Source organism: Canis lupus, chromosome 6 (assembly GCF_011100685.1).
Source record: "Canis lupus familiaris isolate Mischka breed German Shepherd chromosome 6, alternate assembly UU_Cfam_GSD_1.0, whole genome shotgun sequence".
Lineage (NCBI taxonomy): Eukaryota > Metazoa > Chordata > Mammalia > Carnivora > Canidae > Canis > Canis lupus.
In genome coordinates, this window is record NC_049227.1 from 9,561,636 (window position 1) to 9,576,956 (window position 15,321).

At 47.5% G+C, this 15,321-nt stretch overlaps 1 protein-coding gene across 1 annotated transcript; it reads right to left on the reverse strand.

Annotated features, from left to right (window-relative positions):
• Positions 1-7,245: 7,245 nt before the first annotated feature.
• AZGP1 (alpha-2-glycoprotein 1, zinc-binding) lies at positions 7,246-13,386 on the reverse strand. Its single transcript, NM_001287145.1, is given in 4 exon segments — positions 7,246-7,854; positions 8,455-8,730; positions 10,740-11,000; positions 13,296-13,386. Coding segments are annotated over 4 exon segments (948 nt in total). The 5' UTR covers positions 13,372-13,386; the 3' UTR covers positions 7,246-7,519.
• Between the last annotated feature and the right edge of the window lie 1,935 nt (positions 13,387-15,321).

Here is a 15,321-nt window from a genome sequence, read left to right on the forward strand (position 1 = left end):
TTCAGGAAAATCAGGTGGAAATGCTGGGGGGGGGGCGGGTGTGAAAGTGAAGTGAGATGACCCCATAATTATAAAAGGGATCAGCAAACACAATTGAAGAGAAATGCCACCCAGAGTTCCCCCCAGGCCCACACTTTTTCAAAGCAGCAAGAGCCTCTCCAAATCCGTTAGCGTGGTGCACAGTGCTCTCTCGTGGCAGCTAGGTGCAACGGCAGTTGGGCTTACCACCTAGAGAGGAAATGTTTCTGAATTCTGCCCTTAGCCTGAGAAGGAAATCTGACAATGTTTAAGATCCCCGTGTAAGGATTGGGTACTCAAAGGTCCAGGGAAGCCGGCTGTCTCTCAGCAGGTGCTGTGAACCTAGGAGGCACCTGTGGGACAGCCTAAGGCCAGGTTAATGAGGTGTAGAGAAGTGAGAACAGTGTGTGTATTGAAATTATTTGGGGGTCTCCCTCTTGCTCCCACATTTCAAGTATTAATGTACAACTATTAATATTTAATTTTCCAGCCAGGCTGGAAAATTCATTCATTAGCTTAATGAATTCATTCATTCATTTCATTCATTAGCTTAATGAAATTGTCTGCCTGGATGGTCCCTAAGCAACCTGGGAAACATTTCACTTTTGCTTTGGGCTTCTTTCTTCTTCTTCTTTTAAATTTAATTTGTTTGTTTGTTTGTTTAAAGTAGGCTCCACACCCAACATGGGACTCAAACTTACAACCTGCAATCAAGAACTGCATGCTCCACTGACTGAGCCAGCCAGGTACCCCTTGCTTTAGGCTTCTTGTCTCCTCTAATTGGCCCTGTCTCAGTTTAAGGAAAGGCCGTTTCAGAACTCTGCACATGGGGTACATGGGTGGCTCAGTCAGTTAAATGTCTGCTCTCAGCTCAGGTCATGATCCTGGGGTCCTGGGATCCAGCCAGCGTTGGTCTCCTGCTCAGTGGGGAGTCTGCTTCTCCCTCTGCCCCTCCCTCTGCTTGTGCTTGTGCTCATTCTCCCTCTTAAATAAAATCTTTTAAAAAAAAGATTTATTTATTTATTCATTCATTCATTCATTCATTCATGAGAGATAGAGAGAGAGAGAGAGGCAGAGACATAGGCAGAGGGAGAAACAGGCTCCCTGCAAGGAGCCTGATGTGGGACTCGATTCCTGGGCCCCGTCCAAAGGTAGAAGCTCAACTGCTGAGTCACCCAGGTGTCCTCCAACCCCCCCTCTTTTTTTTTTAAAGGAACTCTGATCATTTATTTCAATACTACACCCAGGAATGTCTCAAATGGGAGAACCTGTGTGGTGGCAGGCTTTATCAGTTAGGATATAGGTTTGACTGTTGTCAATGAGACTCCAAAGGAGAGTGGCTGAAGCAAGACAGAGGGTTATTTTTCTCATGTTTGTAAAGTCTGGATTTGGGTGGTTCAGGGCTGGGCTGGTGGCACTGGCACTTGGGACCCTGGTTGCTTCCAGCTTTCTGCTCCACTCTCCCCAGGGTGTGGTTCTCAGCATCACAGAGTGCGACAGAGCTCCAGGCACCGCATCCACTCCCAAGGAGCAGGGTGAGGAAGACCGGAGGAGGAAGGAGGGCTCACCCCTTCCCTGTAAGGGCCTGATCTGGGAGCTTCACAGAACACTTCTGATGTCTTGAGCAGTAAATGAATTAATACAGGTAGAGTTCTGAACAGTACCTGGCTTAAGAAGGCCTTTCAGTAATAATAACCATGATAGTAATATGGCTGATATTTTTAAAAGATCATTTATTTGAGAGGGAGAGAGAGCATGTGTGAGTGGCAGGGGAGGGGCAAAGGGAGAGGGAGAGAGAGAATTTCAAGCAGACTCCCTACTGAGCTTGGAGCCTGATGGTGGGCTTGATCTCCTGACTCTAAGATCATGACCTGAGCTGAAAGCAAGAGTCAGATGCTTAACCAATGGAGCCACCTTGTAACTAATAATTTTTGAATGTTTATTATGTACCTGCCATTAAAGAGTGTTACCTGTGTTGGCCCACTTAACCCTCATCACATTCTGGGGTATGTACTACTGTTATTTTACAGACAAGAAAACTGATGTAGAGAGGTCACACAGTTATAAATAGCAGAACTTCCAGTCAAAATCGTTCAATCTTATTCCAGAGTCTGCTTACTTAGCCAGTAACCCATACTAACTCACAAGTACGCTGTTTTGTGTGTGTGTGTGTGTGTGTGTGTGTATATATATTTTTTTTTGGAGAAGGGTTTAGTATTATATTAAGAATTTATTCCTATATCTAAAGACAAATTGTTCTCAGGCCACTGCAGCCTGGCTTGTGTTTGCTTCTCCAGACCCCTTACACAGCCTGGGTAGAGAGGAAGTCTGAACAGGACATGGGATATATCGGAGACCTGGAGTCAGGAGGGCTGGGAGAAATTGGATCCCGAAAGAGAAATGGCAAGTACCAGATTCAAGGCCTAAGGTGGGGAACTCTCTTGCAAACAATAATCTGTATAAATCAAGACACCCTGATCAACCCCGAGGAAAACATCTACTCATTCTTGGATATTTTATTTATATTCCTTTTAAAGCGATCATGCTTGGGTTTCTTTTTTTTCTTTACTATTTCCCACCTATTTGTTGTTGCTATATAGGAAATCTATTGATCTTGTATATTTGCTGGCCACCCACATTTCTGAACTCTTTTATTTCAGGGAATTGACCATTGATTTTCTTGAGCTTTCTAGGAGGGAAGGCAGAGCATCTGCTAATCAGTGTCATTTATTTCGTGATTGCTAGTATTTGAACTTCTCATTTCCTCTTGTCTCAAGGAATTAACTTGGGAGTTCCAGGAAAATATTGAATAATTGTGGAAATAGGGATTCTAGTCTTATTCATGAGATTAGTGGGAATGTGCTATTGTTTTGTTAAGTGTGGTAACTGCTTTTTAAAACATTATATCATTTTTTTCTTATCTGGACTTTCTTTCTTTCTTCTTTCTTTCTTTCTTTCTTTCTTTCTTTCTTTCTTTCTTTCATTGTATATGTATATTTTTATTGGAGTTCGATTTACCAATATATAGTATAACACCCAGTGCTCATCCTATCATATTTTTTTCAAGTGTCACAGAAACTGTTGGCTGCTTACCCCCAAATAATCGCCCTCCTTCTTGTGTGCTAAAAAATGCCCTCTGATTTTGACAAGAATTGGCAGAAAACTCTTAATCTAACGGAAGGGACCCAGCTGTGGCATGTACACCGAAAATGGCTCTGGTCAGTGAGATGTATAGGGAAGTCAGAAAGGGTGGGTGTATGTGTCTTCCTAGGAAGGTTTCCCTCCACGATAAAGAGCAGGAACTGTAGGGGGAAGAGGATTTCCTAATGGTCTCAGGACCATGCTTCTGGGCTCTGAGCTGAATTTGTGAGGACACTGTCCTGACACCTGCTGCAGTTATCTTTCTGACCAGTAGGTGAGCGACCAAACTCCATAGAGACGCTGGCCCAGAACTCCGAGAAATCCCTTGTTTGAACCATCTGCAGTCAAGGATGCTGTTCCTTGCAGCTGAGGGGAGTTCCTAAATGCCACATTTGTCAAGGAAGCCTCCATCTGTCACCAGTTTACTGTTTTTGCCTGACGTAGGAATTAGGAGTTGCAGTTCAAAGCCAAAAGCGAGCCCTTGAACCAGAGCAGGTGAGAGCGAGGAGTATCGAGTCAGGACTGAAGAAGGGAGCAAATCAATTTTGGGCAGTCACGGGCAGGAGGAGCAGATCCAAGGATGCTTCAGGGAAGCGTTCGGTTGGATCTTTTGAGCTTGGGCCACCTGGGTTCCATCCTCTCCCTAGCCAGCTCTTAGTTTAGGAATGATCGAAAGCAGTTATTCACCTGCCAGGTAGAAAGCATTTCTGCTTCCTGGAGCTCTGCTTTTTATCGGGGATGTAAATCCAGTGGCCTTAGCTTCCTTGGTTCCAGGGGAGCGCGTGCATTTCCTGGCGCTCAGGCGGGAGGAGACCCCGCCCAGGTGAGCACGATCAGCCTGCACCTTTGCCTTTGGACCACGATGGGGGCGCGCGGGGGCGCCAAAGCTGCGTGGGGAGGGCCCCGGAGGAGGGTCTGGAAGGACTACCTCCTCCGAGGGTGGGCAGGCACCGTGGGGCCAGGTAACGGGAGGATGCGCAAGTGGGGCGTAACTGAGACCCTCGCTTGAAGCTCGGGCTAGAGGGAGAGAAGGCGGAGGTCTGAGCTGTGAGAGCGAGGAAGGACACAGAAAGGAGTAGGGCGGATTGGTTTGGAGGCTGGTTCTGGGTGGGGGTGGGAGTGGGGGAGCTACCCTGGGAACCAGCGCAGGGACTGGGAGTACCAGAAATACTATTCTACTATTCCGGGTGGGTCATCTTGAAAATTCTTCCTCGGATGAGAAGCAGGAAGCTGCCAGGTGCTCCAGCAGTAGGGATCAGTGGGGCTGAGGCTGGGGGCCTGTGTGCGACAGGACAGCCTGCAGAGGGGCGTGCTGCCGGGAAGTGACTCAGATCCACTTGGGATGCGAATATGAGTCGTGTCCCCCTCCCCGCCTCCCCCCCCGCCACCCCCCCCACCCCCCCCCACCCCCCCCACCCCCCCCACCCCCGCCCAGCCGGCCCCAGCTCATATCTCACCCATCAGCAAACTCAAGGCTTATCAGGTCCATCTACAAGTCCTGGAGGCTTGATCTCCAGAATACACCCTGAACTCTTGCTGCTTACTACCTTTGCAGCTGCTACCATACCAGTCCAAGTCCTTCCCTAGACTTGTATCTAGTCTTATTTCCGCCCTTGTGTCATCATTGTCCCTTCCTCACAAAGCAGCCAAAGGGATGTTTTAAAAACCTAACACAGGGATGCCTGGATGGCTTAGTCGGTTAAGCATCTGACTTCTGCTCAGGTCATGATCCCAGGGTCCTGGGATCCACCCCTACATGGGGCTCCCTGCTCAGTGGGGAGTCTGCTTCTCCCTCTCCCCCTCTCCCTGCTCTTGTATGCTCTTTCACAAATAAATAAATAAGATCTTGGAAAAAAAAACAAACCTAAAGCAAATCCTATCACTGTCTTGGTTAAAACTTACCAGGTGTTGTCATTTGCAGTAGAAACTCCTCCCCAAAGCAAAGCCCTGCACAGTTAGACTGCTATCTGCCTTTTCAACATCTTCTTTTATGACTCTTTTCCTGTTCATGGCGCTCCAGCCCACTGGTCGTTATTCTGCCTTTTAAACACCATGCCTCTTCCTGCCCTGGGGACTTGGCATTTGCTGTGTCCTCTGGCCCAAATGCTCTTCCCCTAGATATTCCCATAATTGATTCCTTTGCTTTCACATGGAAAGGAACAAAGAGGAGAGTGGTCTGGGATGCTGAGGTAGCGTGGATGTTGGCTTCATTCAGTTTCTTTCTGGAAATCTTCCCTGATGTTCCTGAGAGGCATCTCAGCATGGAAGGAGAATATATTGGAATTAGTGATCACAGCCGTGGTCACAAGGAGCAGGTAAGGTCTGCGTTGAATCTTGACAGAGGGTATTGTTTCAATAAGCAGAATTGGGGTAAACTCCATGCAGAAAGCAGTGGTACCTATTTGTTCTGCTTGGTCTTCAGTGCTTATGAGAGTACCAAGCAGAAAATAAATACTCAATATAAAATTCTGGAGTGAATGCACTAATAAATGAATAAAGGAAATAGAAAGAAAACTCTAAATGTATCTGTTTGTCAAGTTCTAGTGACAAGCCAGGTTGAAAAAGCAGCATTAAGCCAAACTGAAGAGGCCCTTAACAGAGACTAGGGTTAAGTCTTGTATCCCATTGCCATCTCTCCTGACTAAATCTGAGCCCTCCATCCCTGCAGTCTTGCTGGTGAACTATCCCCAGAGGAATCTTCAAGAGAGACAAGGTAGTACTAAGTGACTGAGGAATTGCCAAGAAGGGGACAGTCTGTGGCAGTGAGGTCCTCCTGGGGTGAAGCATCCTTAGAGTATACTTGAACTTGGTACTACCGGCAGGAGAATATGTTGCTGGTTCTCTGTTGGGTGGGCAGGAGGTGCTTGTGGACAGATCCATGTTTGCTCTCCTGGGCCCTTATACTCCCTGGTGTGCCTGGTAATGCCCACAGCACAGTCCAACCCTCAGTCGTGTCCCTTGTCAGGCCCCTGTGGCTCTCCCCTCAGCCATCTCATGCTTGACTGGTCAGGAACAATCTTTTTACCTCTCCTTGGCCAGCTGTCTTGGCTTTCACTCCTTCTCTGGAATCTGAATCCCTCCAGAAGTTTCTGTGAGTGTCTGAGTGGCTCTGTGTCCCTCTCCCCCTTCCCCTCCAGTTGGGCAGGACTGGGGTCTTCTGAGGTTCCCTCCTCTGGCCCAACCCTAACCCATGTATCCTGTCACAGGGGAACGGGAATCACATTCTCCTCATCCTGGCCTGTTCCTGTGGACTTTGGGTTTCCTTATCGATCTGACATTCTTTTGCTGTCATGTGGTTTTCCTTATTTGTTCAGTGTCATGTGTTTTGAAATATCACTGGGTATATTTTTCCCTCTTGACTATCTGGATTGTTTTCTTCTGCAGCTTCTACTGTTCAAACAGGCCTTTTTTTTTTTTTTTTTTTTTTTTTTTGGTCCCAGAAGAATGGAATGGAATGTGGATTTCACATAGACTTTCTCAGCTTTGATTTCCAAACTGGGTCAAAGTATCAAAAATAAAAAGTAGAACCTTTGAATTTAGGCTTTCAAGAAAGATAAGGGTCAGCTCAGAATTCTGAATGCTGGGGATGATTTCCTTAAGGAGCTCAGCAGGGAAGGGAAGGGAGTCCTGATCATGCAGATGGGCTTCATAGGAAGGTCAGGTGTGAGAGCTCTGCTCTGTCCTTTGGGTTTGTTGTTGTTGTTGTTTTGTTTTAAGATTGTATTTATTTATTCTTGGAAAGCACAGAAAGGCAGAGACATAGGCAGAGGGAGAAGCAGGATCCCTGTGAAGAGCCCAATGTGGGACCTGATCCCAGGACCCCGGGATCATGACTGAGCCGAAGGCAGACGCTTAACCACTGAGCCACTCGGCAACTGAGGCACAGAAGAGGCATGGGTTTGTATTAAAGAGGTTCTATGACCTGATAAAAGAAAGGACATCCATAGTGGGCTCCTGAGCAAGGCCCAAGGGACCAGATGATCCAGGCCACACTGCACTGGACACCCCAGTGTAGGAAGCCCTGTAAACGTTGCCTCAAGTCTATAGCAAGAATTTCAGATGAATCAAAGGCTTCAGAGCACAGGATGAATGGTAACATCTACTCATATTTTTTATATGATCTCAGTTTTAAAATACCTTTCTACATTATGTTCTAGGCAAGGTGATTACTGTTGATTTGATTCGACAGATTAGATGATGGGGTTTTGCAGTTGCTTCCAAAAGCTGTTTGGAAGTGAGTCATCTCAGTGGCTTGCACTCAAGTCTTCCAGCTCTGAATCCACCACCTGATCCATGGCCTCACTGGTAATGCAACAGCAATTTCTAGAGCTCATCTTCTTAGGTCTCACAGGAAGGGTGGCTACTGCACCTGAGTGTCCTCAGAGCCTTCCGCCCTCACTGCTCCCTGCCTCTTGTCCCACAGCACAGTGAGGGGCTGGGACAGGCTGCTGTGCTTCACGAGGCAGGAGTAGGAGAAGGAGGCTAAGTCCTGAGGGGAAGCTGACATCACCACCCAGGCCTGGTAAGTGTTGTTTCCACTGGGAAGAAGGGCTCCCCCCGACTTAGTCTCCTGTGTATCATCCGCCTGAATCCAGTGCAGATCAATTTCTTGTGGGTAGAAGCCAGAGACCCAGCACTTGAGTGTCTGAATTCCTTCCGGGGTCCCATGGCTGGTGATGGACACGGAGGGGGGTTCTGTGGGTGGGGGCAGAACATGGATATGGAGGGCCTGCCCTCGATGGCTCCCTGCTCATATCCCTTCCCTCCCACTTTCTGGGTGTCAGTGATGAACAGAACTCCAAGCTCTGTATCTGCCTCCCCAGGGAACTTCTATGAAGGTCAGGGAAGCCAAGGGTTCCCATGAGCCTCCCCTGGGCTTTCCCTGTCCCTCCACTGTGTATTGACTTCTGATAACAAGAAATTGTGAATGCCCCTATACATTTTTATATTTTCCCCCCAAACTTCTGAGTGAGCTTTGGGGCTCCCTCCTCCCCCAGTCTCAGCTCCATGCCTTGGTTCTGCCTGTGGCTCTATCCATCAGACCCATCCCTGCTCTGTCCCATAGGACCCTTGTTCTCACTGCTTCCCAAACCAAAGTCTCCACTTGTGACAACTAGGCTGTCACAGGCAGGCATTTTACACACCTGCCTCTCTCCACTGCTCAGCCTAGAGGTATCATCATAGAGACACTGCTGTGGCATTGGCCTGAGATGTTCCCCAGGCTCCCAGCTTGAGATCACCTTTGTCTTTCTCAGTGGGGTGCAGAGGAGTAGGATGTAGGAAGCAGGTGGATACCTTGTCGGTCCAGGTAGGTCTTGCCGTATTCTAAGTACCTCTGCAGCATCACTGGGCACTCCTCTTCCAGGTAAGCCTTGGCCCGCTGCACATAGACTTCTTCCGCTTCCCACTTCTTCTTGGTGTTCAGAGCTGCTGGGTCCTGGGGGACCCAGGCTGGGATTTCTTTGTTGAACTCGATGAAGTTCCTTCCATCATAGGCGTACCTCCAGAATGCTCCACTGTTTTTGTTATTCTGGAGCTCACAGCCAAACATTCCCTGAAAGGTATGAGACCCTGTACCCTCCCCAGGCCCCCAGGAAATCAGTCAGCCCAGCATTGACTGTGTTTTAATAACTTTTACTCCTCTGCAGTTTGCAAAAACAACAGGAAGAAAGGTTTTAGAAATCTAAGCATGTGGTCCCTTCATCTTGGCAAATGGGTTATGAGCCAGACATAAAGCACAAGATGGAAAGTTGCTTTGGTTTGGTATTTTAGGCCCATCTGAGCTGAGGTGCATCCTTCCCGGCTGGGGAGGGTCAGAGAGTACAGACCATGCACAGTGTTCCCAGACACCCCCCCCCCCGCCCCCCATATCATCTCATCATCTCTTTTAGTGAACTGTGGATATACTAGGAGCTCTTAGGAACCTGATACAACCCCACCAAAGTACCATCTTTGAGTTAAATAGAAATTATTTAGAGTTTTATACCAATTATGAAATTTCTCCTTTTTTCTCAGTTCTAAGGGGAGCTGATGTCACCACTTGGGTGAGCATGATGTGACCACTGCTTCCCTCTTTTCTGGGGTTTGGTATCTTCACTACAGATCTCTGAAGCCCCTGCCTCAGCCCAGTGAGCAACAAGTCTTGGAAACTGGCTTCCTCAGGGAAGGGGACACAACTGGAGTTTACCCGGTACTGGTTAGCACTCTGCACAGGCTCTGATCTCAAGCTACCTGGGCTCAAAGGCAGATCTCTCTCCACCGAAACTGGCTTGGACTTGAGCCTTTAACCCTTCTGCCCTTGGGTCTTCTCATCTTGGAAACAGCAGTGGCCACAGTGCTGCTTTAAAGATTTTATTTATTTATTCATGAGAGACAGACAGAGAGGCAGAGACACAGGCAGAGGGAGAAGCAGGCTCCATGCACGGAGCCTGATGTGGGACTCGATCCCGGGTCTCCAGGATCAGGCCCTGGGCTGAAGCCACCAGGGCTGCCCCACAGTGCTGCTTTAGAGGTTGTTGTGAGCGTTATGGGTGTTAACACCTGTGCCTGGCACCTAGTAAGTGCTCAGTAAATGTTAATTATTCTCTAACATCCGCCATTCATCTCTTTACCCTCTTTACTCATAATTACTTGCAGCATTTTATTCCAGCCAATTGAATGTCTGCTGGTGCCCTTTCTGCCCATCTTTTGATACCCTATAATGAGTTAGTATCAACAGTTCACCAACCTGTGAGTGGCTGATTTAGAGGGCGGGGATAGGGGTGAGGGTGGGTGGTGTGGCTCAGGAGAGCCAGGCCCAGGGCTCTGTGTGCTGTGGCTCCTCCTACTCCTCCCACCACAAGTCCAGATGAGCCTTCCTGAGTCTGCTCCTTACAGACAGCCTTCCTGAGTCTGCTCCTTCAGGATTCCATGTAACTCTAACAATGTGTGGCTTTGAATTCAGTCCCTACTGACCTGCTAGTATGGACCACAGTTCGTGTGAGACATTTTCTCTCCATCATTCAACAGATTTCATTTGAGCAGGTTATTATTGGCAGTCCCAGGTGATGGGTGATCAAGACAGACAGTGTTCTAACCTTCATGGAATTTACATTTGTAAGTTTTATGGAGTCTCTTGGCAATTCCAATTTTGCGATCAGACCAGATAATTAAGAACATGGTCACTGTCAAATAGCTAGGGACTGGCTGGGCCACCACGTGAACCCAGGTCTGACTGACCCCAGGATTAGCTCACTGTCTGCCCAACATCCCTGGTCAGGGGAGTCTGACACCTTCTAAAGTAGGATCAGCCTCAGAGAGGTTGGGGTGTGCAGCTTAGAGGTCACGCATGCCTGGATGAGAGCTGACTCGAATATCCTTTCCTGTGGGAGCTGAGGCCTAGGAGTGAGGGTGAGGAGGTGATGGGGCAGGAGGAGAGCAGATGCATTCTGGTCAGGGGATGCAGAGTGCCTGCATATTTCTATTCTGCTTTCCATTCCTCCTTCGGGATGGAGATTATTTCCATCCTGCTGACCCCTTCCCACTCACACCTGCGGGCCTACCTCTTGAGCTAAGACCCTCCACCCCAGCAGTCCACTGACCTTCTTTGTCCTTGTAATATTCCATGATGTCCTTCAGGGTCACCATGAAGATGTCCTCCCTTGCCTTCTGAAGTTTACTCTCCTTCTCCCAGTCCTCTATTCCTTCCATCTGGCTCCATGGGTACCGGGGTATGGCTTTCCCGGTTTCACTGTCATAGTGAAAGAAGTCCTGATCATTGAGGTAGGCAGTGGCCTGGAAGCTGGGGAAGCCATCACTGGGTCTGGATAGCCCAGTGTAGAAGAAGCTCAGAGAGTAAGGCCCTGAAAAGGAGCAGAAGACTTTGAGGTGTGCGGTCCATGCAAGGGAGACCCAACGTGGGCAGCAGAGAGTCAGGAAGGGGGCCCTGGCTCCTGGGTGTTTTCCTCCCTGGCCCTCAGCCTTATATCTCTGGAGGCTCACTCAAGTTTAAAGGGCCCTAGTTCTATTCTGGGGATGGCACTTCAGAGACCATTCTGTGTCTTCACTCCATTGTTTCTTCTTGGCAGATAAGAAGATAATATTTCTCAGCCTCCTTGTATGTGATTGAATTCTGTCAAAAGGGGATGTGAGTGGGAGCAATGTCTTTCTTCCAGTCTGAGGCCCTATGAATGGGTTTGTTCTGTCTTTCTTTTATTTATGTGATGACTGTGGAGACTTCAGGATGAAACAGGAGTCCCCAGATGCAAACAGCCTGGATTACTCAGTCACCCCAGAGAAGAGAGGAAAGTTGCCTTATTTGTATTCAGTTTATATGATAAACTGAATATATAAATTATATATTTATATATAATATATATAATATTATATATAATATAAATGTTTATATTTATATTATTTATATTTTATATAAATAAACACTTGCTAGGGTAAACCACTAAAAACTTTCTTACTGGAGCATAACCTAGTCTAATACATAGAATTTGAATGTGTAGGAAAAATTTATCATAAAATTCAGGAGATGACCTAGAATGGATTGACACAGGGTAAGATCAGGATCTGGATCCCAGAATTCCCAGGGCTGTACCTTGCATTTTGCTATAAGACAGGGGCTGGGAGAGGGGGGACATTTCCATAATTAATTCATGATATAACTCATGAGTGTTATAATGTTGGAGGTCAGATGGCAGATTCCTAATTCGAGTACTGAAATTATTCTTGCTAATTAATTTTTAAATGTGATGAACTTTTAACACTATAGACCGAGAGTAAAGCAGATTACCCTTCATAGTGGGTGGGCCTCATCTAATCAGTTGAAGGTCAGAAGAAAAAAGCCCAGTCGCCCAAAGAAGAAGGAATTCTGCCTCCAGACTGCCTTTGGACTCAAGACGGCAACATTGACTCTTCTCCAGGGTCTCCAGCCTGCAGATTTCAATTGTGCCAGCCAATTTCTTAAAATCAATCTCTGTCTCTTGTTTATACTTCCTGTTTATTCTTGTTCTCTGCAGAACCCTGACTAATAAAGATTTTGGTGTAGGATGTGATTAACATTCTAAAATAAAATATATAGGGGTGTGTGGGTGGTTCAGTCAGTTAAGCATCTACCTTTAGCTCAGGTCCTAATCCTAGGGTCCTGAGATTGAGTCCCATGTTGGGCTCCCTGCTCAGTGGGGAGCCTCCTTCTCTCCCTCCCTCTGCCTGCTGCTCCCCCTACATGGGCTCTCTCTCTTTCAAATAAATAAATACATACATACATACATACATACATACATAAATATTAAAAACATATATTCTCATAGTTTGTAAATATAATGAATTTCAGACATAAACAGTTTAGCTTACATTTCTTCAAACTGAAATTTGTGGCCAAGAAACAGCCTCATTTCCCTATTCTAGTGTTGACTCTAGTGCTTCCCAGATTCCAGCTGGCTGCTTTCCCCCTAACTTGCCTTCAGGGCTAATGGTAGAACTGTGGTCTGACAGTGGGGGAAAGAGACAGACTTCCTTCTACAACCCTCCAGTTAACTTGCCTTCACATCTGGCCCTTAGAGTTACACCCTCTTTATTCTGAGAACCAGACAGATTCATCCAGCCGCTGGAAGAAAAGACGGAACAAGAAGTTCTATCTGTGTGGCTCCTGCTCTGTCCTGGTGTGTGACCCTGACCTGTCATTTCACCTCACTGGTCTCAGCTTTGCTTATTTGTAAATTAAGGGTTTTAGATTCTGATTCTATTTAGTTATTTTTAAGATTTTATTTATTTATTCATGAGAGACACACAGAGAGTGGCAGAAACATAGGCAGAGGGAGAAGCAGGCCCCCTCATTGGGCTCTCTGATGCGGGTCTCAGTCCCAGGACCCAACGATCAGGATCTGAGCTGAAGGCAGACACTCAACTACTGAGCCATGCAGGCATCCCTAGATTCTGATTCTTTAAGGCTTCATTTAGCACGAGTCCGGAGACTCCCTCAATACTTCTAGAAGGCTATGGGCTGAGTTAGGTGACAGCCTTAGACACCCATTCCCATAGTATATTTGGGAATCCCAGATGCATTAGAGGCCCTTCTCCAACTTGCCTGTCCCATTTATTACTTCCCCTCCATTCTTCTTCTCCAGAGCCACCCTGACTTCCTCACTTACCACCTTGGGTCTCCTGAGGGACTGCAGGACCCAGAAGGAGTAGCAGGGACAGCAGGGCAGACACAATTGTGTCCATTGTGTCTAACCAGACTGGTCTGCCCTGTGTTGTGGAACTTGGAGCAGACTACTTGGAGATAAAGCCAAGTGTAGTTATGGGAATGGTTGGGCTTTGAGCCCAGCCTGGGAAAGGTGACCCCATAGCCAATGAGAGTGCAGGACAGGCTCCTCCCCTGACAGTGAGAGAGGAGGATGCACAAGCCACCCTGGGCGGACGTTGTACTCAGTGAGTTCACATATGGTGTGCAAATGGAGAGCCAAGATGGCTGATCTTCAGGCTGGGACTCTGTATCCCCCAGGTGACAGAATGCCAGTGGCTGAGGGAGGAGGAATGGAGGTGTGAAGTGGCAGATGCCTGGGGTGTGTATTGCCTTCCCAGTCTATCATGATGTCCTCACCCTAGGCTCACTGGGGGGATTTGAGTGTGGTCAGACCACCTCTGGAAAAGCTCTACACATGGCCAGACCCCAGCTAGGGTGGGACCCTCTCTCTCTCTCACACACACCCAGCACACTGGAGTTCTGCATGGAAGACATTCACATCTCTGCCTCCTTCCCTTTCTTTTCTTTCTTTCTTTTTTAAAAAAATCTATTTATTCTTGAGAGAGAGCCTGTGTGCGCACAAGCTTATGCAATTGGAGGAGGGGCAGAGAGAGAGGAGAGGAGAATCTCAAGCAGATTCCTCAATAAGCTTCAAGCCTGGCGTGGGGCTCCATCTCCTGGCCCTGAGATCATGACCTGAGCTGAAACCAAGAGTTGGACGCTTAACTGACTGAGCCACCCAGGCAATAATTAGATAAAATTATCTAGTTTTTAATGCATGAAATAAAACACAGAGGATACAGAGGAAGCCAACTACATGGAAACACAGGCCTTCTCTTGTGCCCTTGGGGGCTGATGGGCTGTTTGCAGAGAGGTCCCCTAATGTAGAGCAATATGAGATTTCAAAGTGACTGAGGAATTGCCTCGAAGGAGACAGTTTGTGGCAGTGAGGTCCTCCTGAGGTAGAATATCCTCAGAACGCACTTGAACTTGGTCCTGCCGGCAGGAGAATCTGTTACTGCTTCTCTGTTGGGCGGGCAGGAGGTGCTCGTGGACGGACCCATGTTTGCTCCTCTGGGCCTCTTATACTCCCTGGTGTTGTCCATGGCACAATCCCACCTTCAGTCATGTCCCTTGTCAGGCCCCTGTGGCCCTCCCCTCAGCCATCTGATGCCCAAGTGGTCAGGAACAATCTTTTTACCTCTTCTTGGCCAGATATCTTGTCCTCTGAAATCTGAATTCCTCCAGGAAGTTTCTGTGGGCGTCTAAGTGGCTCTGTGTCCCTCTCCCCCTTCTTTCCCAGCTGGGCAGGACTGGGGTCTTCTGAGGTTCCCTCTTCTGGCCCAACCCTAACCCACCTGTCCTGTCACAGGTGGGTGGGGTCTCACATTCCAGTCTGCTTTAGCCTAGCCTGTTCCTGTGGACTTTGGGTTTCCTTATTGATCTGACATTCTTCTCCTGTCATGTGGTTTTCAGATTTGTTCAAGGGACCAGAAGTTGCTTTGAAATACCACTGGCTAAATTATTTCCTTCTGAGTTATTTGGTTTTTCTTCCATGACTAAATATCAAAGACAGTATTTTCACATATTGCACACCCAATTCGGTATGAGAAAAGCTATGAATGGGAGAGAGAAGCAAAGGACCATGGAACTTGTCCAGTCCAGTTTCTCCCTGGGAGCTCACAATAAGGACAGAATCTGAATTTAGGCACCTGCCTTAAGTCTTAGGAGTAAGCCCGCAATGTCCCTCCCTGTCCCTATTCTCATCCTGAACCCATAGCTTTTGAGAATACTTTTAGTGGGTTAAGTAGGATTCTGAGGAACACTATTTCATACTTCTAAGCCCTCTTTCTCTTCCACTGGGTCTTCATCCTGCTATGTCCCCTCTTCTCAGGGTTCCTTGGCCTTTCTTTTGCTCATTGCTGTTG